Source organism: Peromyscus eremicus, chromosome 8b (assembly GCF_949786415.1).
Source record: "Peromyscus eremicus chromosome 8b, PerEre_H2_v1, whole genome shotgun sequence".
NCBI classification, from domain to species: domain Eukaryota; kingdom Metazoa; phylum Chordata; class Mammalia; order Rodentia; family Cricetidae; genus Peromyscus; species Peromyscus eremicus.
Window position 1 is genome coordinate 60,192,363 of NC_081424.1, and position 27,449 is coordinate 60,219,811.

A 27,449-nucleotide genomic window follows, 5' to 3' on the forward strand; every position below is an offset into this window, starting at 1 on the left:
TCCTGAGTTTCCTACACCCTGCTGCAAAGTTTTGTCAAGTTGATTTTAAGTACTGCCTGGTCTTGTTTAAAGTGCCTTCAACACTCACTGGAGCATTCTCTTTCTAGCATCATGGTGATACTGCTTATTATCACCTGTCTGTCCTCTAGCATTTGTCATTAATAGGTTTTCTGTCCCCTCATAATAGGCTTCTCTGCTGACACAGAAAGCCAGATCAAGCTGAATTGAAAAAAGTATAACAACAGGTTTATTTGAGCAAAGCAACTCCTGGGTGGGTTCTCCAGTCCCAGAGATTGAGGCCAGAGAAGCCACATGCCCAAACTAGAGCAGGGACATTATATAGGCTGTAGGTGGGGGGTGATGATGTGTCTGCCACAAGCTGTGTTTGTGCCCAAGGATGGTCAAAAGCTGAATGCCAGGTGGGGACTTGGGCTGCTGGTGGCAACAGGGGAGGAAGTTGCTATAGTCTCCAGGAAGGTGGAGCCGGGGTTTTGGTACCATTTCTTTGTTGGAGATTCTCTGAGAGGGTGGGGGTTGGGGGGGAAAGAGAGAGAGACAGACAGACAGACAAACAGAGAGGAAGAGGGCTTTCCGGATCATGAAGGGGTGACCTGGAGGTTCCAATCAAATGGACAGTCATGATTCAGTGAAGTTGCTGTGGTGATTAACATTGGTTGTCAACTTGCTGGATCTGGAATCAATTAAAAGACAAGCTGCTGGGCACTCCTGTCAGGAGTTTTCTTGATAGGTTGAGGTAGGAAATCCACCCTAAATGTGGATAGTATCATCTAGTGGCAGCCCAAATAAAATAAGGTGAAGAAAGAAATTTTGCCTTTGCCTGCTTGCCTTCACTTGTACTGGCAAGTTCATCCGCTGTGCTGCTGCTGCTGCTGCTGCTGCTGTGTTTGTGTTCCGTTGCTGGCTTTCTAATGTAGACTGAAAACTGGCTGCTCTCCAGGAATACACTAGGCCTTTAGTGCCTTCAGCTTGGTATTCCTGAGGCACTAAGCCTGGTGGGTTGAGCATCTACCTGGCTTTTGGCTGCTCTGGTGTGATGGAGCGCTGTTGGACTACCTGGACTGTATTGTGTAAATCAGTCTCATAAAATCCCTTTTAATGTATATTACTTTTATTGGTTCTGTTCCTCTAAGGAGCCTTGGCAAATACATTTCCAGAGTTCTTTTATCATCTGTAGGAAACATTTATAAAGATCCGTTTTATTACTTAAAGAGCATTTTCACTAGTGCCTGTTTATTGAGTCAGGGTCTTACTGTGTACTCAGAATCCTCCTGCCTGAGCCTTCTGAGTACTGGGATTACAGGTGTGTACCACCACACCAGGCTGGCCTTTCATTCTTGAGGTGCTGCTCTTGGGATTTTGCTGCTGTCCTCCATTTCTCCCTCTTTTACTTTCTCTTCCTTCTTTTCTACCTCCATTTATCGTCTTTGTTTTTTATTTATCTATTTTTTTTTATTCTGTTGAGAGGTAGTCAGGATAGGTTTGTTTCTTTCAGGGACTCTGGGTTCGATTCTCAGTGTTGCCTAAAGTGAGGCTGTGTAGGCACACAGGCCTATAGTCCCCACAGTTCCAGAGGTGGACCCTTGAGGGTCAGGACCTCATGTTGGGCTGTAGTCAGCTACAGACCCATCTGGACTAATTTAGACCCTGTCTCAAAAACAACAAATGAAAACTTACATCAGAGATAAGTGTGTGTTGTCATTTTTTTGAGATAGGTTCTCTTTATGTAGTCAAGTCTGCCCTGAAACTCCTCATCATCCTGCCTCTGCCTTTGGAGTTGTAGCATTACAGGCATGTACCGTCACCTTACCTATCTGTGTTTTGTTACTGTTTTTTTAGTTAAAAAGCCTTTTGTTGTTGTTGTTGTTAAATCTCCTAACTACTACAATACTTTATTTCTACTCTGATCTTTGAAGACGTCTCCCTTTTCTTTGTGCTTCTGACTCATTTGACCTTTGCCCGTCTTGCTTCCCGTCTACCTCACTGTTGCCTTTCTTGAGAGCCCCCATTTCCTAATTGCCAAAACCAGTTGCCCATTGTGGTGCATACAAAAGACTTTGATCGCTGCCTTTTTTCTCCTTCTCCTTCCCCCCTCTCTGTCTTCCTTCCCTACCTCCTCCTCCTCTTTTTATTTTCCCTGATGGCACTAAGTCTCTTTCTAAAGATTCTTCTTTCCTGTGCCCTTAGTGACTTTCTTCTCTCTTCCTGGTGGTGTGTTCTAGTCCAGTATTATTACCCTCTGTTCATTCTTTAAATAAAAACAAACAAACAACAACAAAACAAAACCTATATAGTTACCTGTGGAGCCATCAGTCTGAGATGGAGTAGGCAAATAGTACATAGTACACACGAGTACTGATGGTAGCTGACATAGTGCGCTTGTGGTGTTCACAGGCTGACTTCACACTGCGTGTTTGTTTAGGGATTTAGTTATGTTGGCTCCCAGGATCTTGTGGAGGAGTTGGAGACCTGGTGTGTAGTAGCTGGCTGGTAGCTCCTTTTTGTAGTGCTGTCTTATTAACAGTGTCCTCCCTGAATTTCAGATACTTGACTTTATATCACTCTTCATGTCTTACTGCTGTTACCTATCACAGAGTCTGGATTAAATGTTCTTTAGAACAAGTGTCTAGGTGATGGCTTGCCTTTGCCAAGATCCAGTACCAATTTTCAGTTTTAGGCTGGAAACCAATTGAGAATATTCTCAGGAAATGCTGCCTTGATTTTGTTCAAGTGTATCTGGTAAAATTGCCATATGTGAGATTTTTGTCATCCACTCATGACAAACTGATCAGAAAAACAAAATTAAATCAAAACTATGATTGATTTTGATGGACAGTCTTGGAGAGGGCATGTTATAGTAGTGTAGAGGAGAAAGGGAAATAAACCAAATCCTGGGGGTCCAGTAGGAATTATAGTGCACATGGCTAGAGTTGAGATTTTTTAGAGTTCCAGTACTGTGATAATTCCAGTAAAAGATTGGCCAGTGTGAAAATGCATGGCCTCCTGATAAACTTGATTAGCCCCTTTGCTTCTAATCATTGTATGGTATGCCCATATGACCTCTCTGGACTCCCTGCCCACTACCCCAGATTCTGTCCTTTTAGCCATCTCTGACATTCTCCCTGCAGTGACATAGAGGTGCAGTGGAGAAGTCTAGTAAGGCAAAGGCATGGCAGTATTGCTTACATTAGGTACAAGGTACAAAGCCATTTTATTCTCAAGATTGAAGAATGGAGCATTAGTTTCCAAACACGTCACACATCCCGGGGGTGGAGGGTGGGGAGAGTGGTTACACTAAACTTGAACACTTTGAAGACATGTTCCTGCACTGTACATTTTTGAGACTTGAGAGCAAGGGCATTATGCACACTATGACAGATTTTTGTCAACTTAATTCAAGCTAGGGATCTTCTGGGAAGGAGCCTCAATTAAGAAAATACCTCCAATAAGGTTGGCCTGTAGGCAAGCCTGTGGGGCGTTTCTTGATTGATGATTGATTGATGGTCTTGGGTTGTATAAGAAAGCAGGTTGAGCCAGCGAAAGAAGCAAGTAAGCAGTAGAAGCTCTGAGACACTGTACCACTGTGCTGTTAACATTAGAGAACATTGGTTATAGATAGGTGGGTTTTTGTTTTTTTGAGATTTTTTTAAGTGTTGACTACTTTTGATTTTTTTTTTATTTTAAGTCCCTGTTTTCCAAATAACTACAAAAAAATTACCAAACATTTTTACTTTAATGATTCGTTCCTTTCTGTACTGAGTAGTTTCTTAAAATGAACTAAGGTGTTATGTATGTATAGATGGACATATAGACACACCCTTTTTTCTTATACCTCGTGTGTGTGTGTGTGTGTGTGTGTGTGTGTGTGTGTGTGTGTGTGTGTAAAATAAGTGAACTTAAAATTTCCCCCAGGACCAAAACATACACTTGGAAAGGTTAAAAAATAAGCAGTGACTGTTATAGAAATTAGCTTTATTGGTGATTGTAAATATAGTCATGTACCATAATCTCTGGGTTTTAAAGAAGTGTGTCATTAGACTTTGTCTTGTGAACATGGCATATATGATACTACTACATACCTAGATGGATTAGCCTACCACACTTCTAGGCTGTATGGCATGTGTGTGTTTCATGTTAGATATGTATGTGGTTATCTGATTACTTAAAATGATTAATGAGCTTTTTATTTGTTGTGGCACATATATATATCATATATCAAATGATAAAGTAGCCTTTTTTTCAGTTTATTTCCACAAACATCATGATAAAGTGTGTGTGTGTGTGTGGGGGGGGTCCTCTGCAGATAGCAGGACTATCAGAGTGTTGATCTGAGTGAGACAAGAAGAAAGTCTGGTTCAACATAACTTGGTAGGTAGTGTTCGTTCAGGGAAAAAAAAAAAAGAGTCTGACACTGGCTGGTTTATTTTAGGCACATTTAAGTGCAGTCCAATTTGGAAAAATGTTTCCTGGTGTGACACAACCCTAGTTTGTTGTTATTGGTGTGCACAATAAAGCTTAAGGCATAATTACATCAAAACTCTTTTCAAAGTACATGTTGACTCTTCTATGAAGATAGATTCTATAGATAAACTGCATGTGTCATCTTGAGGGCCTGGGGGAGGATCTGGTGTGGTCTCTGTCACACAGATAGCACAAAGTTCACTAGGCTATTAACTACCTTCAGTCTTGTTTGTAAGGGATAGGGGCAGGTGTTGCCTGGCCCTACAGATAGTGCAGAGGTCACCAAGGCTATGAATTGCCTCTGGTCCTGTTAGTAAGCGTCTAGGGAAGCCTGGGGATGCCTGGGGGAACCAGATGTGGGCCTGGCCCTACAGGTAACACACATGTCACAGATGGCTATTAGCCATCTCCATTCCCAGCCTTCTGGGCAGAAAATAGGTTCCTCTGAAGAGACAACTCTGTGTGTTTAACAGTCCTAGTTTCCCTAGTGCTTATCTGTGAGCACAAGGACCTCTGTGCCCTCACCAGTAAAAATATAAATTAATAGGCTGATAAAAGGTATCTAACATTAAAAAACAAGAAAGCATTCTGTTTTCTAGGGTGCTTGCAGAATCCTCTATGGGAACGGGGGAGTAGTCAAGTATTGGTTGTCTAGTAAGTGCCATTTTCAGAGAGTTACACATATAAAATTTGTAAGACTCAGTGTAAAGCTCACATTGATTGCATATTCTGGCAAACAATTGCATTTTGTGAAATGGTCAGTGAATATATTATTCTGTTACCTATTTCCTGTGGACTTGTCATATATAAAAGATGGTAAAGTGTATCTGTATTCTGCTCACAGTTTGAATTGGTTCATTTTCAGGATGAGTGATAAATTTCTGAACATTTCTCTGCAAGCCCACCTTGGTCAGAGTTATCAGTGCCTCAGACTCCCAGGCATCATTTCATCTTGTTCTGCCATCTTATCCTAAGCAGTTGGTGTCTCATCCATGGCATCATTTTCGTCTTGTTCTGCCATTTCATCCTAAGCAGTTGGTGTGTCATCCATGGCGTTTTCTTCTCTTGGCACTCATGACTGTTTGTTTGTTTGTGTGTTTGCTCCGGAAATATAGGGAAATGCATGGGCTTGGTCTGTATAACCACTTTTTCTCCATCTTTCATCTTCATGGCTTTAGAGTTCATACGTTCTGAATTTATATTGCTGAGCTTGGCTGTTGTCTTGAACTCCAGCTCCTTACTAGCCTATTGCTCTGTAGACATCTCTAGGTGCAATCCAGGAATTGTAGATTAGCCTAATTGACTGACTGGTCATGCTGTGTTCCTTCTTCAGGGCACCTGACATTTATCTTTGACACATTCCTTTCCCTTGTACCTCATGTCTAACCTGTCAGCAAGTTCTACCACCATTGGTTGGTTGGTTTGTTTGTTTTTTAAACTACTTCTTAAACTTCTACTTACTCTTGATCCTTGTCCAGCTTGTCTTACCTGCCACTTTGTTCAGGTTTTGTTTTGTATGATGTGGTATTATATTGTATCAGATATTTCTGGTGTATTACTATATTTTCATCCAGATACATACTTAAGTCATGTAATTTTTCTGCCCACTCTTGTTTTTATATTCCTCAGAGACTACCTTAGCTTGTAGAGCCTATAAGTTCTCTCTCTCAGTAAGTCATAAGGTTTCTCCTTGTCTTCTAGATCCACTTTTCCTTGAGGCTTTTTAAACATGCCAGCTGGGTTTTGCCTGGATGTCCCCACTGCTTCCCTGGTTTGAAGTGCTTTTTCCCTGCAGTTAGGCCATGCTGAAATACCATTGTAGACAAGTCTTCTTCAGCTCCCTACATGACATTGCACCTTTCCTCTCACCTCTGGACTACCTACAGTCCGTCCCTACTGGACCTTATCTATGTTTCTTGCTAGACTCTTAAACTACATGAGAGCAGGGATTTTTCTGTTCCTAGTGCCTAGAGGTAAGGAGAACATGTGTTGATGATGATTTAACACTGAATAAAAGTATTCTGTCTTCAGGCTTAATGTCTTTTGAGTACTCTTCAGTTACTAATTTGCAGTGTTCTGTTGTTGTTTGTTTTTACTCTTTGGCTTTTGGCCCGCCACTCAGCATCCAAATAAATTTCACATGGAGGCTTATTCTTAATTATGAATGCTTGGCTTGATTCTAGCCAGCTTGCCTTAACTTTAAATTATCCAGTCTACCTTTTGCCTCTGGTCTTTTCCTGTTCTCTTACTTCTGTAAATCTTACTCTTACTCCATGGCTTGCTGTGTAGCTAGGTGGCTGGCCCCTGGAGTTCTCCTTCTTCCTCCCTTGGTCCTAGATCTTCCTCTCTTCCCATATTTCTTCTTCTGTATAGTCTGTCTGCCTGCCAGCCACGCCTATCCTTTCTCCTGCTTTGCTATTAGCCATTCAGTTCTTTATTAGACCATCAGATGTTTTAGACAGGCAAAATAACACAGCTTCACAGAATTAAACAAATGTAACATAAACAAAAATAACACACCTTAAAATAATATTCCCCAACATTAAAAAAAAACTATAACGTGTCAAACTGCCTTCTTTTCTTTTTCCCTTTCCCGCTCGCGCTCTCTCTCCCTCCCTCCCTCCCTCCCTCCCTCCCTCCCTCCCTCCTTCCTTCCTCCTTTCCTTTCCTTTCCTTTTTCCTTCCCTTTCCTTTCCCTTCCCTTCCCTTCTTCCCTTCCCCTCCCCTCCCCTCCCCTCCCCTCTCCTTCCGCCCCCCCCCCCCCCCCCCCACACACCAAGACAAGGTTTCTCTGTGTAGCCCTGGCTGTCCTGGAACTCACTCTGTAGACCAGGGTGGCCTCCAACTCAAGAGATTCCACCAGCCTCTGTCTCCTGAGTGTTGGGATTAAAGGCATGTGCCACCACTGCCTGGCAGTCAAACTGCCTTCTATATATTTATGTTTATGCCCATAAATTAGCGATGCTCCTACCCCTGGCCAGAGAAGTTTCTTCTGCACTGGGCAGCACCTGATCAAAGTGCTAAAAATGAGGTACTTACTGTTGAGTGTTCATTTCTATCAATATCTCCATGGCTTAGGAAGCATAATAAAAAGAGGGAACATTCCCTCTTTTTACAGTCTTTCATGTAAGAGCCAGAGGATGGGAAGAATGCTTAGAGACACTGTCATCTGGACATGACATGACCATCATACTTATTCAATGTAGGTATGGTTACCTGCATAAGTCCTGCATACAATCAAGTCAGCATTATCAATTACTAGTCCAGCAAGGCATCATTTAGACTCAGTGGGCTCCCCGCATCCCCAAAAATGGAGAGACCCTGAAGGTGGGAGGGGAATGTGTTGGCTGTGTGTGTGAGGAGTAGAAAGGGAAATTGGGGGTGGATGTATGAAATTGTCAGAGTAAATAAAAGATAAATTTAGTATAGATTTAAGATGTTTAAAGCAACATCAAAGCATCACTGTGAAATGAACTTTACTTGTCCCATCTTCAAGAGTTATGTTGGTTTGCTTTTTATTTCTTCTCTTAGAGATAGCTTCCATCTCTTTACTTTCTATTCTTTGATAATTAATACTGGGAATATTTAGAGTCCTAGTCCTAAATATCTTTGATGAACTCTCCTGGTCGACACATGGTTCTTCTTGGAGAGTTCCTGTTTTGAGAGCACCGTCCTCTGCTGCATATCCTAGATGCGTCCTTCCTTTGTAGTAACTGTCATCATTGCTTGTTTTGGATAATGCATTGCACTGTGCATTAATTTCAGTATTAGCGTCAGCCTATTTTTTTATGTGATTCCCAGAACAGTAAAGGATTCATTACTATTATTGTGTACATTTCTTTCAATTGAATGAGGTTCAGAAACTTCAAGACTTAAAGACAGCCTCTAGATTTTCTACCTTTGGTTCTGTCTTTCTGTCTCCTTAGGAAAACTACTGATCTGGACACCATACTTTCATTTTAATTGCTGTTTAGAATTCCATTATCTAAATAAAATGTGGTTATTATTCTTATTTCTAGCTAAGAATGCTTAACGTTCTTATGCTTTTCCACAGTTAAAACAGGAAGTTAAACATTTTTATTTGTTCCTTTCTGTACTGATAGGTTTTATTTATTTTTAATAGTGAATAACTAAGGGTAGGATTTTTATATTCTCATTTACTAGGTATTGGCCAAGCAAGATGACCTAAGTCAAACTCACACTTTACTTTCCAGAATAGTCCATCTTTTCAAAAGTTTGTATTCATTCTGATATTTTAATTATTTATATTTTGTCCTTGTCTTTCCAGTGAGCTGTTTGTCCTTTAAATTTTGATTTAGAATTGATTTGTAGGAATTCTTTATATAGCTGAATAACAATCTCTTATATATAAGTTATTCTTCAAATATGTTATTCTTGTTCTTCTTTGCATCCAGAACTTTTAATGTAGCTTTAAAGTTTTTTTTTAGATTTGTCAGCCTTTGATGTTTACATGTTTTCTCCCTCTTGTTTGAATGAATATATTCCCTATTCTAAAAGTTTTACAGTTTTAACTTTTCACATTTAGGTACTAATTGATCTGGACTCTTAAGACGCACCAGGGGAACTCTTTTCCCCCACTTGAGCTTCTCGCCCCATGCCAGTCATTGAACAGTCACAGACAGGCTTTTCTAGTCTTTGTTTCCTTTGTGTGAGGTTCTTGTTTAGTTTCACAAGCTCAGATCTGTTTTGAACTTGTTTATTTTGTCTGTTATCTATTGTGTAGTAGAACGCTTCCTGAGTGTTTAGTTTGTCTTATTGAGAACTGAGTATGTTTACAACCTTATTTTTGTACAGCAGGATAAGAGGTAGTATAGCAGGGTAATTGTTGAAAGTATGGATTCTTGTTTCAAAATTGCTCAAGAGAGTTCTGGCCCAAGCTATGTAAGCGTGGTCAAGTTACTTTATCTTTGTTTGTTTTGTTTTTCCCCATGAGACGTTGTAATATAAATTGTGTTAGTAAATTGTCATGTGCTGTTGTGTTTGTTGAGTGCTGATTCTACATCAAGAGATGGACCCCTTGCTTCAGATTCAAACATGTTTCTATCATGTGCTCTCTGAAGACCCTTTTCTGAGGCAGACCGCCTCTTGTCTCTGTAACAGGAGAACAGCAAATAGCTAAAGAACATTGCACCCCTGAGAACAGCCAGAAGTTAAACCATTTCCAACCAGGTTTCTGTTTATCTCATAGTCTAAAAATGCCTGCAGTGGGAAAGAGAAGCGGGATGCTCATTTCTGGAGAGGGCAGTCTGCTCTGCATAGGACTCTCAGTCAGGAACACAGCTGGCTGCCTCGGGGGCTTCCCCAGTCAACTTCTGCTGGGTGTGTATCTGATAGGGTATGTGCTTGCTCTCAGTTGTCTCTGCTGGGTGTTGGAAGCACCTGATTTGATGATGTTTTGCCATCTCTCAGCTGCTATCTGCTGTTTGCTATTTGCCCCTTTATTTCTGTTTGCTACATACTTAATAAACTCACTCTGCTTAACCAACTCACTCATTTGAAACCTGAAGTACAAACAGTATATAGATAAGTCTCTCTGTGGAACAGACAGCAATTGGGATAGTATCCACTTCCCAGGGTTTTGAAATTTTAAGTAGATATATAAAACCTTTTAATATAACATTTGGCATAAGGCAGGCGCCTGGTAGCCACTGGGTGTGCATTAATATTTGCATCGTGGTATTATTTTCTGTGTTTTCCTTTCTGCTGTCCTCCTTTGCTTGCCTCTTTGTAGCAGAACGTCTTGCTTTTCTTAGGATGAAAATTCACAACTCTATGTTTAACTATATCATTTGGTGTTCTTTGCAGCGGAGCGGCAGTTTTGGTAAGATAATTAGGTTTGGTGTTGTATGTTTTAGGTTGACTCTGCATTCCATAATTTAAAAGGAAGAAAGCTTGTTTATTTTTATGTTGTATGTAGATACATCTAGAAATTGTATTATTTTTTTCAAAAGTATCCTTAAGAGGCTGACATATGAATAAGTGGGAAAAGGTACTTGCTGTAAGCCTGACAAATTGAGTGTGGTCCTTGAGATTCATATGGAAGGAGAGAACTGACTCCTGCAACTTGTCCTCTGGCCTCCACATAGGCACTGTCATACACACTTTTCTGCATGCACATATATATGCTTGAGTGTGTGTGCATGCACACACACACACACACACAAATGTGACACATTTTAAAATACATATCCTTAAATTAGATACTGCGACTAGTGTATACAGAATCACTGATTGTGGTGTTTGGCATAATGACACTTGCTGCATGTCTGTATCCCTGTCTTGAGTGCATCCCAGTGATGTGTAGCGTTATTGAAGACCATGTTCCAGAAACCACTTTCCTTTCCTGGCTGGCGTATGTGTGCACTAGCTTGGTATGTCCGTTTAACTGGGAGTTTGGCTGAAGCAATTGCTCTGGTGCAGAATTCCCTGTCACTGATTGAGAATCCCGTTCCATGACTGGTTCTGTTCACAGTAGTTCTCATTTTGTGAGTCATATCAAGAAAACTCATTTCAAAAGTGAGTTATTTGCTTTGGTCTTACTTTGCTCTGTTCTTTTCGTAAATAACCAGTTAGAAACTCCCCTGAACAACCAGACCTCCTTCCTAAAATGGCTACTGATGTATGCAGCTTACCTTTTTGTTTTCCTCAGGCCTGATACTAAGTGACATTCCAGTCTGCTGTGGTCATTTGGTAATGCAGACAGTGCAACAAGAAGATAGGCCAGGGAGCTTGGTAGTACCAGGTACCAGCTGTAGTTCAGGATCCTGCTAGTATGGCAAGGCAAGTATTTCAGTTCTTGAGCAAAGCTGTGAAGCAAGCTTTCTGTTGTTGTTTATAACCCCCCCCCCCCCAACACACACACAGTAGAAAGCTGTAACATTTATGCCCCAGGGACTACTCCAAGGTTACTGTTTGTTGTTTGCTCTTTCTACCTCTTTCCCAATTCTCAACCACATGCACCTGTCTTGGGTCAGTTGTGAAAGACATCAACGTAAGAATACTGAAGAAAGTGCTCAAATTTAAAACTGTGATCAGAATGAAAAGAATTTTCAATAAAAAGAAAGTAAATATTTAAAAATGTGTGTTTGCTAGTTAATAATAGTAAAAAGGGTAGAGCTTTGAAGATACTGTTAATTTGAAGATTTTTAAACATTGAAATAAATGAGTGTTGTGATTTCAGTTTTAGTGTAGATGTAGGTGGGAACGTTTTGATTATAGCAAATTCTTTGATTAACTTGCCATAGTTTAAAAAGTTATTTTGCATTGATGGAAATTATAACATAGGTGAATGATAGCTTATCAACCTTAGTGCATATAATTTGTATGGGGGATTACCCTTACTGAAACTCAGAAACTTTCTACTTATGAATTATATATACAAAGGTTATAAAGATAGGTTTTAATGTTTTCTCTACTTGGGCTTTCTTTTGAATATTAGAAAGTAGAAGTTGATTTCAGGCTCATGGTTATTTGAACAGAAGACGTTTCATACTTTTATATGTGTTAGTGTGGGTAGAGTCAGTTAAATTCCTGGAAATGATTTGAGCTTTAGAAATTTTGCTTCAATAATAGGAATATAAATGTATGCCATGCCATTTGTTTTTTATGAATCTTAATTCCTATTTTTTACACCTAGACTTTAAATGTATACTGTATTATTACTTTATTTTGTTACAAATAGGATTTACACATACACACACATACACACACACCCTTTCCAACTACTTGTTCACTTAAGAATTTATAGACAGAAAATATCAAGTGCCTCAATTTGTGATAGATGGCTTAATCCTTAGTAAGCACAGGATCTCAGGTCACAGTATGTAGTAGTGTCCTCTGATGTACAGCTGAGGGAACACAGTACTCATGTATCTCAGAAGGGCCCTGTGGATGTTTAGTGAAATGACTGCTCACTTCTAAGACACCGTTGCACTATGTAGCTCTTGTTGTCCTTGAACTTCTGGTCCTCCAGTCTTAGTCACCTGAGTGCATGGGATTACAGGCATGTAACACAATGCCTGGAGAGATTAACAATTTTAATTAACATTTATTCATTCATTCATTTCTTTTCAGTGAGATGTGTTTGTGGGGGCATGTGTGTTATGGCATGTATGTGACTCCACCTTGTAGGAGTCAGTTCTCCTACTGTGTGGAGCCCTAGGGTCAAAGCAGGTAGTCAGGCCTTTCTTTACTTTACCTACTTAGCCATGTCATCACTATAGCTAATCTTATTACCAGCCCCCTCCCTCTGTTTTTGGAGACAGGGTCTCTCTACATAGCCCTGGCTGTTTTGGAATTCACTATATAGACCAGTCTGACCTTGAACTCACAGAAATCCACCTGCCTCTGCCTCCCGATTGCTGGGCTTAAATTTGTGTACCACCACTCCCAGCAACTATTTTAATCTTTAATGTGAAAATTTTCAAGCAGGTGAAATCCATCCTTCAATCTTTGTCTTTTAAGACATTATTTTGTTGTTGTTGTTGTTGTTGTTGTTGTTATCGAGACAGGGTTTCCCTGTGTAGTCCTGGCTGTCCTGGAACTCACTCTGTAGACCAGGCTGGCCTCGAACTCACAGAGATCTGCCTGCCTCTGCCTCCCAAATGCTAGAATTAAAGGTATGGGCTACCACACCAGGCATTTGGTGGTTATTTTTAGCTGGACTATTTTAAAAAGAAATCCTAGAACCTGTCATTTTATTTCTTCTTACTTAAATATGTGTCTTGCCAATAACAAAATTATCCTTAATTCCTTGTTGTTACCCACAAATTAGTATTATCCCTATTCAGATTTCCCACTGTCCATCAATAATATGGTTTTGTGTTAGTTTATTTTTTATCAGACCTGAGGTTCACACATTGCTGTTAGTTCTTTTAATCTTAGAGTGCTTTTAAATAGTATATACTTTCTGAGAACATTGGTTGGTTTTCCTATAGAATTTCCCAATTCTAGATTTCCTTTGCTTTTTTGCAGAGTGAAGGTGGTTTTGCTGGTGTCTTCAACTTTAAAGGCTCTATGGATTGAGGCTTAGCCAGGAGACACATTTCTTAAGCAGGGTTGAGCATTTCACATCTATCACATTAGATCGAGTTGTGATAGTCCCTCTAATGTCAGGCTCTTTATTAGCCTTCGTCTAATGGTGTCATCTGTGAGGTCTTTGTCCTGGTCACTTAGGGTTTACAAAATCATCCTTTTCTAATTTTATCATTTCTCATTTGTTGGTTGAAATTCTTTGCAAATAGAAATATATTTCCTCATCGTCCAAGCCACAACTGCTTATTTTTTCCATTTGTTGCTTTTTTTTTTGGCCTAAGAATTAAAAAATAATTGTAAAAAATATTGTGTGTGTGTGTGTGTGTGTGTGTGTGTGTGTGTGTGTGTGTGTAAGTACCAGTGCATGCAGAAGCCTGCGGAGGTCAGAAAAAGCATTGGATTCCCAGGAACTAGAATTAAAGCTGTGAGTTGCCCCATGTGCTTGGAAACTGTGTCGTCTGCAAGAGCACCAAGTGCTCTCAACAGCTGAGCCATCTCTTCAGCCCCATTGCCTAAGAAGTTTTTGTGTGACACTAGGTATATAGATATAAAACATAGGCATACAAATCAAGCATTTACTGATAATGAATCATGAATTTATTTTGAAGTAATTCTTTAGTACATACATACACAATTCTGTCGTGTATTAAATTTACACACTAATTAGATGGATGTGCTTGTTTATTCTTACCTAAAAAGTTAACTCTTAGCTGAACATTTGATACCTTAGGACATAGAACATCTTCAGTGTTTTTTATAGTTAATCAATATTTTGATTTCATAATCAATACTGAGTGCTGCTTTGCATAAATATGTAGTACAAAGTGACAGAAGTAAATTTAGGACCATATCAGAAATTATTGGATATTTCTAATCCCAAGGTGAAGTTTATGAAATGATTTATTAAACTTAGTAGAGCAACTGAAACGGCAGATTTTAAAGCCAAATAAACATTCCAACAATCAATCCAAAGGCATACAAATTTTATACTTGTATGATGAGGAGTGATAGTAGGAAAATAACTGAGTCTTTGTTTTCAATTAAACTACCATGCTTCCATAAAAATCAGAAAACTTCCTATTTACAGTAAAAAGGAAAAAAAAAGCAGTTCATAATGTACCGTAGTCTCTGATCTGGGCTGATTTGTTTCAGGCAGTGTGAGCTGGCATTGTGTGGTGTGGCAGCATGTGAAAAGTGCTTGTGTGTTGTGTTCAGAACCAAAACTGTGGTGATGTCACAAAAGGCCGCATGGGCTGGCAGAAACATCTCACATTCTTAGATTTATTGATTTGTAGATTGATTCTGGATTAATTTTTAGTCGTGACTTGTTCAGAAACCTTGTTCTAGTCTCTGGGCGTGGTAGCCCATGCCTGTAATTCTACAACTCGGGAAGTTGAGGCAGGAAGATCATCGAAGTACAAACCTGCCAGTGTGGCAGGTTCCAGACGAGCCAGGGCTACAGACAAAACAGGAACTGCTGCCAGGGTTTCTTGCCTTTGTCCTCACGTTCAGTTAGAGGCCGTATGAGGCCACCACCTACAGTCGTAAGAAGCTGTGATCCAAATTGTAGGAAAGCAGAATAATTTTTTTCTTCTTTTTAGTTTATTACCTTCATTATGTCCCTTTATTACCCGTCTTGATTTTGCCTTAGTTCCTTTGGCTTTCCTGTTTTTCTTCAGTGGGTTTTTGTGTATTCGGTGATTCAGTAGGTTGCAGGTACCCCCCCCCCGCCCCCCCCCCCCCCAAGCTTGTGTTCTGCTGAGTTCTTCTGACAGGAACCAGTCTTGGAGAGCTCCTTTGTTTCCGCATGTAAAACTGTTGCTGACCTTTTCTGACCTAGACTTTGAAGGTGTCTTCTTCAGAGCCTTGGTCCCTAAGAGGAGAAGGTATGTAAGGTGCAGAGTTGGCAGCTGCTTGTCTGCTGATCTCTACAGGTTGTCTTTTTTTTTTTTTAAACTATAAATCATCCACTCATTTACTCAAGAAAACTTTATTCAAGAAATACATTGCATATAGATACATGAGCATAGTGAAAAGAAAACAAAATGCTTAAATACCAACTTATTTTTATTATAGTCCTATTTCTGTGACTCCTTCATTCAGAAAACAGGAACCACTTTTTCATTAAGCTGTGGTTCCTTTTCTTTTAATCTAACTTCAGCTTAAGGAAGGTTTAGTTTTATAGAATTACGAAGTTAGCTTTTCATCTGCACATTATAATTTAATTATTCATAAAGCCCCAAACTATGTACTATACTAGATAACTTTGAAAATAAAATGTCTATATGATTGTAAAGTAAAAAAAAAAAAACTTTATACCATTAACAGTTGTGTTGTCTCTTATTCTCATTCTGTTTGGCATATACCTTAGAGAGCAAAAAGTAAATACAAATGTTGTCCACTTTTATATTTGGTTGTCAAGATAATTGGTTATCATGTAGTGTTCAATTTCTTCAATGACTAATTTTACACTCAAATTGCTACCCATGTATTTTAAAACTGTACTTTCAAAAACACTTTCAGGGGAGGCGTCGCCATAAAGGGTTGGAAGACTGGCATTGGAAACATAAAAAGCATATGGCTACATAAATACAAGAATAATCTTATTTATCTGACTCTAAATGCACATCTGTGTTATCTATAAATTTGGCAAGACATCCCAAAAGAATAGGTTGTCTTTTGAGACAAAGTTTACCTGTGGAGACCTGACTAGCCTGGAATTTGAAATCCTCTGCAACTGGGAGTGTAAAACCAAAAGTTTGTGGGTTGTTTTTTTGTTTTGTTTTTTTGAGACAAGGTTTCTCTGTGTAGCCTGGCTGTCCTGGAACCTACTCTGTAGATCAGGCTGGCCTTGAACTCAAAAAGATCCACCTGCTTCTGCCTCCTGAGTGCTGTGATTTAGGACATATGCCACCACTGTCTGGGACAAAACTTTGTTTTCTAAAATCACTTAGACATTATTTTCTGTGTGATAATGTGGTCAGTTTATTATATAGATTCATTTCATATTGAATCTTTTTAGTGTTTATATTTTAAGTTTAATTAAAAAATAGTTTCATAGTTCCCAAAAAGAAACCACGTAATAAAGTATAATTAGAAAATATGCTGCTGGGTATGGTGGCGCACGCCTTTAATCCCTGGGAGGCAGAGGTAGGTGGATCTATGTGAGTTTGAGACCAGCCTGGTCTACATAGTGAGTTCTAGGACAACCAGGGCTGTAACAGAGAAATTTTGTCTCAAAAAGCTGAAAAAAGAAAAAAAGACAAGAAAATATGCTTCTCCCCATTGATGAATGCATTTTGGTTCATCTTCTTATGGATTTTTTTTGAAATGTAGTGAAATGGATGTTGTATTTGGTGCCTCCTTTTTTTGTAATAGATTTTTGTGATGCTTGTTGTTCTAATTTGCTTCCTGTTGGTATGTTAAAGCACCGTTGAAAGCTAACTTGGGAAAGGCTTTATTTCACTTTACACTTGTAGGTTGCAGTCCACCTCTGAGGGAAGTCAGACAGGAACTCAAGGCAGGAACCTGGAGCTAAAACCATAGAGGAATGTTGCTTATTGCTCATGGATTGGCTTATGCTCAGCTAACTTTCTTATTTCTCTCACACCTACTTGCCTAGGAATGGTGTCAGGTACAGTGTCCTGGTCCCTCTCCCATCAACAATTTCTCATAAACATGGTGGAAAAACAAGTGGATTTGGGCAATTCCTCAGCTGAGGTTTCTTCCTCCCGGGTGGCCTGCTGCCATGCCCTTGCCTTTGTACTTACTTTGTCTTTAGCAGCACTCTACCAGTGTCCATAAGAGCCTTCTCATTGCTTAGGGGCAGCATCTCATCTCCTTACATGCTGTCTCAGTTAAGGTTTCTATTGCTGTGAAGACACCATGACCACAGCAACTCTTATAAAGGAAAACATTTAACTGAGGCTGGCTTACAGTTTCAGAGGTTTAGTCCATTACCATCATGGTGGGGAAACATGGCAGCATGCAGGCAGACATGGTGCAGGAGGAGCTGAGAGTACTATGTCTGGATCTGCAGGCAGCAGGAAGAAAGAGTGACACTGGGCCAAGCTTGAACTTTTTGAAATCCCAAACCCCACCCTATAGTGACACACTTTGTCCAACAAGGCCACACCTCCAATAATGCCACTCCCCATGAGTCTGTGGGGGCCATTTTCATTCAAACCACCACACATGCATATACTGGAATCTGTTCATTTGGGCCTCAGGCAGTTAACATGTTTTGTATTGTATCTTATCCTTGGTGGTAGGACCATAAAAGCAGAATTACTGTGCCAGTGTATGTGATTTTTGCAAAATACTGCCAGTCTGCTCCCTTGGGTATGCTCTCGCTCGCTCTCTCTCTCTCTCTCTCTCTCTCTCTCTCTCTCTCTCTCTCTCCCTCTCTCTTTTTTTTTTTTTTTTTTTTTTTGGTTTTTCGAGACTGTTTCTCTGTGTAGCTTTGCGCCTTTCCTGGAACTCACTTGGTAGCTCAGGCTGGCCTCGAACTCACAGAGATCTGCCTGGCTCTGCCTCCCGAGTGCTGGGATTAAAGGCATGCGCCACCACCGCCCGGCTTCTTTTTTTTTTTTTAAGTCCCACGAGTAGTATATGTTGTCAGACCTTTTGGATTTTTACCAGCTAGGGTTGTTGAGGAAAGGCCTCTTACTGTTCGTTGTATTATCTTGAGATGGTTTTGCCATGAGTTGAGTGGTTTATCATTTTGTACATTTAAGAGCTTATTCACCATTTTGATAACTTCTTGAAGTTTTTTTGACCTATTTTTTTAAAAATTTTGGCCAAATTTTTAAAAAATTTGGGTTTTGGCCGGGCAGTGGTGGCGCACGCCTTTAATCCCAGCACTCGGGAGGCAGAGGCAGGTGGATCTTTGTGAGTTCGAGGCCAGCCTGGTCTACAGAGCGAGATCCAGGAAAAGGCGCAAAGCTACACAGAGAAACCCTGTCTCAAAAAAAACAAAACAAAACAAAAATAATAAAAAATTTGGGTTTTGATCTTTTTCTGAATCATAAACTTTTGTGATGCAAGTTGGAAATTTTTTGTTAGTTGTGTTATGACATGAGAGATGTGTGTTCCATTTTGGACAGGTACTCACTTGGTAGCTCTGACTGGTTTGAACTCACTGTGTAGCCCAAACCTTAGCCTGAGTCTCCTGTGTCCTGAGATTTGAGCCATGTGCTACCAGCTGCCACACCTGGCCCATGGGAGTTTTATGTATATTTCTTAGTATTTCTGCAGTTGCATTAGGGTTTTAAGCATGAGCTTTCTCCCTGTTCCTGTGTTGTGATGGAATTTACTGTGCTTTCTTGTACAGTTTCTTTCCACCTCAGTTAATGCAGTGAAGGGAACCTTAGAGATATGCCCAGAGGCCTATCTCCTAGGTGGTTCTAGACCTCATTAAGTTGCCAGTTGAGGTGAACCATCACAGGCAGAGTACTTGTTGAAGTGAGCCAAAGTTGCCTCCTTTCTGAAGTACTAAATAATGAATGTTGGAAAAAAATTTCTTAATATATAAATGATAGAAGTCTAGAAGTTAACAACCTGCAACTAACTACAACCTAGCTGGGTACAGAGCTATTTAGGAAATCACCCGTCTTCTGTCCTCCACAGACATGCAAAGCATTCACACATACGCACTCCTGCCCCAAGTTTATTGAGTAGTGGTGGTTGTTTTTGGTAGAGTCTTGCTGTTTAGTACAGGCTGGCCTAGAACTTATTACCTAGTCTAAGTGCAACTCAAATAGCAATACTTTTCTGCCTCAGTCTTTTCAGTGCAGAGATTACAGAAGTGTACTAATGTGCCTGGCCATATCTTTGTTTTCACAGTATTTAGTAGGTATTGAAATAGGGTCTTGTACATACTAGGATTTTTTTTTAAAACTAATTAAGGAAACTTGAGTATATAGCTTCTGGGCTCTAGGTGTCTTTTTTTCTTATTTTCCTATTTATTTATTTCTTCTCAGACTTTTCTTATACCTACTGTAAGGCCAAAGAAAAATAATTACTATCATAATTCTCTTGAGATGGAAGCAGGGGCAGAAGCTGTTTTTCTGTGGCCAGTGTGCTTAACCCCTCTGTTTCCCCCACTTAATGCTGATGGTGATAGAATGCAACTCTTAGGTTGGTAATTAAATGTAAAATTCTTAATACCCAACATTTAGAAAGTTCTTTACTGTATATTAATTACAATAATTATTACCGCTTGTCCATTGAGTCACTATAAACCCAAATTTTAGGCTCAGCAATTGATTTTATTACTTTTAGGTCTGATAAAACTTGGTAGACTTATTCATACCAGCCAGATTTAGAATTGGCTGAGTAACTAAACAGAATGTTAATATTAATTATTAAGGGACTATTCTGGTTATAAGTATACATGGCTTTTCTTGTGGCACATGAAACTGAATTACCCATTAACACTTATGTAGTGTTAATTGAAGTCATGTCCAAGTTTTTTATAGACTATTTTATTTCAGCTTCACAAGACATGGAGAACTGTTTGATTACAAAGATCAGCAGGACCAAGAGTGTGGCTCTGGATGAAGATACCAGTACCTCCTCACTCCCCGGAGGTTTACTTTTCCTTTTTATCATGGCTTTGTGAAAGGGTAGTAGCTGACCACATTAGTAAGAGAAATTTGTACCCGAGTTTCCTTTTTCTGTAAAGGGCACACGATACATAAGACTTACTGTAAGGACAGTGTAGTTGTCTGTGTCTGCTCCCATCTAAAAAACAGTTGGTGATTCTGGGGATGTTAGAGAGCATGCCTTCTCTGCCTGCTAGTAGCAGGCACTGTGTCTGGGTGGTTTTTTGTTTTGCTTTATTTGCTTGGTTTTGGTTTTTTAAAACCAGGTGATTTGGATTACTTGATAGTTCTCAGAGAAACTGATGCCTTCTTGACAGGTGCATCAGACTGTTTCATTATTAGAAGTGGTACAAAATTGCTTTGTGGCAGAATGATTAAGTACTATGGGCATTTACCTGCTTTTATGATGTGACACCTGTCAGAGCTTTGGGCACTCAGGACAGTTGTGCAAGTGTTCTGGATACTTAAAGAGTGTTTAATGTGATATAAATATGTCTTCAGGTTGTTAGTAGGGAAAATCTTGCAAACTTGAGGTGAAAATATGGCTCCCATATAGAAAAGAAACTTAAATTTATATAAATCGATTTTATTATGGTTTTTTTTGTTTGTTTTTTTAACTGTGTTGTCTTAAAAACCTGTAGAGAAGAGACCAGAATCTGAAATGGAAGACACTTAAATAAGTCTAGTGGGCTAGAGGGGCAGGAGGGAGTCTGAAGCAGGGACGGGTGAAAGAGCTGAGAAAGTAGCATGTAAGAGTATTTGATACAGAGGCTGGCATTAGGAAGTATTGGTATTACTAACACTCATTTTCAGATTCTAGTTCAGATACCTAATCCACATGTGTTCTGACAGACTTCCAGGTTAACATACTGACACAGCAATATTTAAATGGCATGTCATTTATGCTCTGTTATTTGATCCAAACCAAAGAGGCAGTTGCTATAATTTCTGGAAGACCCAGAGCAAAGTTCCAACTAACATAGTTCCACTTAGACTTGCTAACTCCTTATGCTTCATCAGCTCTCACCCCATAATTGGTGACCTTCTTGCCTGTAGAACATATTTATGCTTAGCTTAATCCCTAAGGGACTACGGCTGATGTATGCCTTGTCAGTATGTATCCCAGTTCCTAGTATCATTGGTCTTCCACTGACACACTAGGAAGAATACCTGATAGGCTAAGACTGAACAAGCCCTGGAAAATTCTGGACTAGAAATATACTTGACTGCTTTTCTTTTTTTGCTTTAATTCCATGTTTATATACTTGCTAACGCCATTCAAGTGCTGCTGCTGCTTCTTCTTCTTCTTCTTCTTCTTCTTCTTCTTCTTCTTCTTCTCCTCCTCCTCCTCCTCCTCCTCCTCCTCCTCCTCCTCCTTCTTCTTCTTCTTTTAGTGTATACAGTAGTCTGCCTGCACACCAGAAGAGGGCACCAGACCTCATTATAAATGATTGTGAGCCACCATGTGGTTGCTGGGAATAGAACTCAGGACCTCTGGAAGAGCAGCCAGTCCTCTTAACCTCTAAGCCATGTTTCCAGCCCCAGCTTTTTGTTCTTTAACTGAGTATTTTTAATTCATTAATGTCTGCAGAAAAGGTTGTGGATTTGGGAGAACTGGAGAGGTTTATTGGTCACTGAGTGAGAATTTGGCTTCTAAGAGAAGGGAAAGCTCCCACAAAGCATAAAAGTCAGCATGTAAAGGTATTTTACATGCCACTGAACCTGATGATACAGTTTCATGTCTGGAGCATGGTAGGAAGAGAGAGCTGACTACTACAAATTGTCCTCTGATCTCAACTGGAGCACAGTGGTGTGTGTACCACCCTGTTAAGTAAATAAATGAAGACTTTGCTTTACCTCTACCTGGTTTCTGATTTAATAATTAGATGCAAAGAGTGAGCAGAAAGAAGAATCTGTGGTGCTAATAGAACAGCTAAGTCTTTATTCCTGCCAGAGACATGGGTGTGACCTGCACTTAGATGCAACCTATCCTTTGGAATTTGTCAAGAAAATCAAAGGAGGCTCATAGTTCCATGAACTTCAGCCCGCCTTAGAGTTGAGAGGAGAATGTGAAACCAAACTCCTTGGGCTGGAATTCCCCCATTGCTTTCCTTCATAAGATTTGAGATGTATCTGAAACATTTATTTAGTATGATAATTCATATAGAAAATTAGTTAAAATGTCATTTATTTAAAATGCTAATATTGGGATTAGGAAGATGTCAGGTATTTTTAAGAGCTCAGAGCTGGGCAGGTATGGGCTTCCAGGCCAGTGGATCTTGGTTTTAATTCTGTTAACTGACATTTTCTTTCCTCTTTGAGATAGACTGAAATACAGGGTGGCCTTGAACTCTTTATCCTCCTGCATCCCCTTTCCAAGTGCTAGGATTACAGACATGTACAATCATATGCTCAATGGTGAGATTTTGAAGTAGGGTTTAGTAATAGTATCTGTTAAACAGCATGGTTGTAAAGACAACCAAACAACGCATGTCATGCTATGCCTGGCACTGGCTGAGAACTTAGTAAATGTCAGTTGCTGTTGATACCAGCTGTTCTGTAGTTGGTAGTTTTTGCCCTTTTTGGGGCCTGGCTCCCAAATAAATCACACATGGAGACTTTTTCTTACTTATAAATGCCCAGCATTAGCTAGGCTTGTTTTCAGCTAACTTTGCTTAACTTAAATTATCCTATCTTTCATTTTTGGGCTTTTACTTTTCTCTATTTTTGTATATCTTTCATTACTTCTTACTCCGTATCTTGCTGGGTAGCTGGCCTTATTCTCTCTACCTGCCAACCCCTCCTATCCTTTCTCCTGCCTTGCTATTGGCCATTCAGCTCTTTATTAGACCAATCAGGTATGTTAGACAGGCAAAGTAACACAGCTTCACAGAGTTAAACAAATGCAGTGTAAAAGAATGCAACATATCTTTGCATCATTAAACAAATGTTCCACAGTATAAACAAATGTAACACATATTAAAATAATATTCCACAACATTTCCCCCTTTTTGTCTAAATAAAAATGAAAGGTTTTAACTTTAACATAGTAAAACTATACACAACAAAAACAATTATCAGGTAAGAATTAACATTTACAATAGTCTGTCCATTTGTAGTTAACATATTCAGAGAAAATAATGCATTATCTATCCTATCTTAGTGAATCCAAAGGGTTTTTTTTTTTTTTTTTTTTTTTTTTTTGATTTTTTGAGACAGGGTTTCTCTGTGTAGCTTCGCACCTTTCCTGGAACTCACTTTGTAGCCCAGGCTGGCCTTGAACTCACAAAGATCCGCCTGCCTCTGCCTCCCCAGTGCTGGGATTAAAGGTGTATGCTACCACTGCCCTGTGAATCCAAAGTTTTACACCTAATTTACTTTGTATCATAACTCAGGAAAGCTGCAACTATAACTATCTAGTCTTGAACTCCATCAAAGACCCAGAAGGATATAATACAACAGAGACATTTGACTTCCTGGATAGTCACCCAAAAAGTTCCTCTGCAATCATGTGGCATCCACCTTCAGCCTACAGGCCCAGAATATCTGGCAAACTTTTTAGTGGAGTAGGAAATTGAAGGGCTGCCCTGCCTTGTTTTGGCAAAGTTCAGCAGTCTTTTTCCTGTGCATCCTGCATGTCCAGTCTGCACAGCACATTGTCAGCAGTCAAAGACAAGAGAAGTTTCTTTACCCAGTGGCTAACATTGCCACAATGAAACCAAACTCCATAGGAGTTTCTTCAATGCCTATCATCTTCTCTTAAGTAAACTGGTGCTGCCAGGAGCAGATGTGTCTTACTGTGTCATGAAAAACTTTGTTAACAAAACATTTTAAATGCCATATTCTGTAGGTCTTTGAAGTATTTTAAAACCATTTATCTATCTAAAATATACTTATTTAACCTAGAAAACATACCTAATGTTACTACAAGTTTGATTATTGTAGACTTATTACTAACCTCATTTCTTATTTATAAATTGCATTTTTAAATGAACTGCATAAACACAATACCCCAAACAAGAGTAGAAACATATATACAATGTAACAGAATTAACTTTAAATTTGTATCAATATACCAAAATCCATGCCAATGCAAAATATCTGAGATTAATAATTGTATTTTTATCCTGTATTCCTATATTCCCTAAATATAACAAACATCCACGACCCACTAATTAACCAAAAGCCTCCCACACTCTTCTTGGGAATGTAGGCGTTGTGTTCTCCAAACTGCTTCCTGCTGTCTGTGGATCAAGTATCTTTAGGATCCCTGAGAAATTTTTGAGATAATGGCCATATCCTGGGAAGACCAGCAGTAATCTTTGCTGATAGATGTCACCTGTGAAGGTCAAGACATCTCCCTTGATCAAACCTGATCCATCTTATTCCTGAAGGAATCCACAGTCTCTCATCTCCTGTCTCCTGTGGGAATAGAACTCGAAAGCATTTTGATTTCCATTTGACAAATATATTTTTTGACTAATTTTTTAAAGTTAAGGCATTCCTAAAGTGTATAGGCTGGTTTATTTCATCACTTCCTCTTTCAATTCCAGGTCTCTTAGCAGGTGTTGTTTGCTTCTCAACAACCAAAAAATTCAAAAGCAATACAATAACATACAGGATCCAGACTCCCTATCTCCCACCTCTACGTGGCTTATTCTCTTTTATCATTTTCTTCTTTCTTTAAAGACTTTATTATATTTAAACTATTTCTATGACTGGCCATACCTCTTTTCTTTCTTTCTTAAGCCTGTGCACATTGTAAAACACACTGGAACTTGTTTAGAGGTTTATTCCATCTAGACCTCTTTTGCCATGTATCTTTTAGCCTTTTTTGACGGCAGGAGCAAACTTTAGACTGCTAAGCTACACCCAGATCCTCTGAGCAGCTCTCATGGCTGGCTTTGCCCACCTCTGGTTTGTGAAAGCCAAGCCTGAAACTCGCAGCCAGGTTGGAGGTGTGTGACCAGGAACTGCATTCAGCTTTCCTAGCTGTAGAAAGCCGATACCTGTATTGCCACAGAGGTTTTTACTTAACTTGCCATTTTTATTTAGTGCTGCCCTGCTGACTAAACAGCAGCACCTCCTAAAAGAGCCATGTCCTTTTTATTTTTTTTTTTATTTATTTTTTTAAGCTTTCTCTTCTCAAGCCCTTTGGAAATTCAAGAGCCCCATGTTGGTACACCAAAATGTTGTTGGTTAGTTTTTGCTCTTTGGCTCTTTAGGGGGGCCTGCCACCCAGCTCCCAAACAAATCACGCATGGATGCTTATTCTTAATTATAAATGCCTGGTCTTAGCTTGGCTTGTTTCTTGCCAACTTTTCTTAACTTAAATTATCCCATCTTCCTTTTGTCTCTGGGCTTTTTCCTTTTCTTCTGTATATCTTACTTTCATTCTTACTCCATGGCTGGCTGTGTGGCTGGATGGGTGGCCCCTAGCATCCTCCTCTCCTTGTTCTCTTGCTCCTTCTTTTTTCTTCCCAGATTTCTCCTTCTGTTTATTCTCTCTGCCTGCCAGCCCTGCCTGTCCTTTCTTCTGCCTTGCTATTGGCTGTCCAGCTCTTTATTAGACCATCAGGTGTTTTAGACAGGCAAAGTAACACAGCTTCACAGAGTTAAATAAAATGCAACATAAAAGAATGTAACACATCTTTGTACTACTAAATAAATATTCTACAATATAAGCAAATATAACACATCTTAAAATAATATTCCACAACACTGCTCTACTGTCATTGTTTTATATGTGAGAGGTAAGGCAAAAAGAAACTCTAGACTAGTAGTTCTCAACCTTCCTTATCTGTGATCTTTAATACAGTTCCTCATGTTGTGGTGACCCCCAACCATAAAATTATTTTTGTTGCTATTTCATAACTGTAACTTTACTACTGTAATGTAAACATCTGTGTTTTCTGATGGTCTTGGGTGACCCCTGTGAAAGGGTCCTTTGACCTCATAAGTTGAGAAATGCTGCTGTAGACAACTGTCCAAAATCATACTTGAGTACTAAAAACCCATTTTGTAACTTCTAAGATGTTTGTGATAAACATTTGAAAAAAAAAAAAACAAAACTAATGGATAGTTTTTTCATTTATTATTACTAGAAAGTGAATATATTTTCAGAGTAACTTCTCTAATAACATATTTTGTTTTCTTGTAGGATCTGGAGTTTCATGGAGTCATGAGATTTTATTTTCAAGATAAAGCTGCTGGAAACTTCGCAACAAAATGCATTCGGGTATCTAGCACAGCAACCACTCAAGATGTGATTGAAACACTGGCAGAGAAGTTCCGCCCTGACATGCGCATGCTGTCCTCTCCAAAGTATTCCCTCTATGAAGTGCATGTCAGTGGAGGTCAGTGGAGGCTGTGTCCTGACCTGGGTCAATAGTTGTGCAGTGTGATGATCAGGTCCCAAAGTTACTGCTTATCTCCTTTTCTTTCATTCCCACACTCAACAGAGTGATTGACAGGATGGCAAACTTTTTTTTAAGTCTGAGAAATGTTCAAGTTCTTGCACATAACATTTGTGAGAAATTATGATAAATGTATTTTATGTATGATTGTTTCTTTAAAATAAATACCATTAGCATTTTATTAAAAAATTCACCCAACATATCTGAGTGTTTTGTATATCAATGGTATTGTGTGCTACATACTTTTGTAGGAAATCTCAGGGATGGATGATAATGTCCTGATTACTTATAACCCAGTTAAATATTGTGTAGGTCAAGTCAGTGATCTTGCCATCATATTTTTGCATTCTGTTAACAGCACATTTTTATTATTCTTTGGGAACAATAGGACATCTTGAGGAAAATCTCCTTATATATTTTGTAATTTCTACTTCTTTTAATGTTAGCAGTTGTGAGAGACTATTACTGGGGAGACATGAACAAATATTTACTTACCCCAGATAGAGAATCAACAACAGACCAAAGTCCAGCTTGATGAACCACTGAATTTTTGGGGGGGTTACTTAGAGGAATATGAGTGAGGAGGCACATGTCGTGTGTGTGTGTGTGTGTGTGTGTGTGTGTGTGTGTGTGTGTGTGTGTATATAGATTGGAGGATAATTTCACTGAAGAGAAGGCTAGTGCATCCATCACTTGAGACAGGTGATGGGTCTATTGCCATTTCTTGATAAGGAAAATCTTAATCAATGGAGCTGTATGTACCATTAACATGATTTCCTTATTTTCTAGTTGCATATGGGATAGTTTGATATATAGAAATATGCATCTCTTTAGTTTTCTCAATTAGATCAGAATAAAGGAAGTGTTTTTTCCTGGTCAGTGTCTGGCACTGGAT

The 27,449-nt window shown here is 39.3% G+C and overlaps 1 protein-coding gene across 10 annotated transcripts in view; it reads left to right on the forward strand.

Moving 5' to 3' along the window:
* Nucleotides 1-27,449, forward strand: part of Afdn (afadin, adherens junction formation factor) — a 132,113-nt gene that overhangs the window by 13,805 nt on the left and 90,859 nt on the right. For all 10 annotated transcript variants that reach the window (XM_059272891.1, XM_059272894.1, XM_059272895.1 and 7 more), the window contains exon 2: nt 26,299-26,494. In XM_059272891.1, coding sequence (XP_059128874.1) covers nt 26,299-26,494 — 196 coding nt within the window. The remainder of the gene's footprint in view (nt 1-26,298; nt 26,495-27,449) is intronic.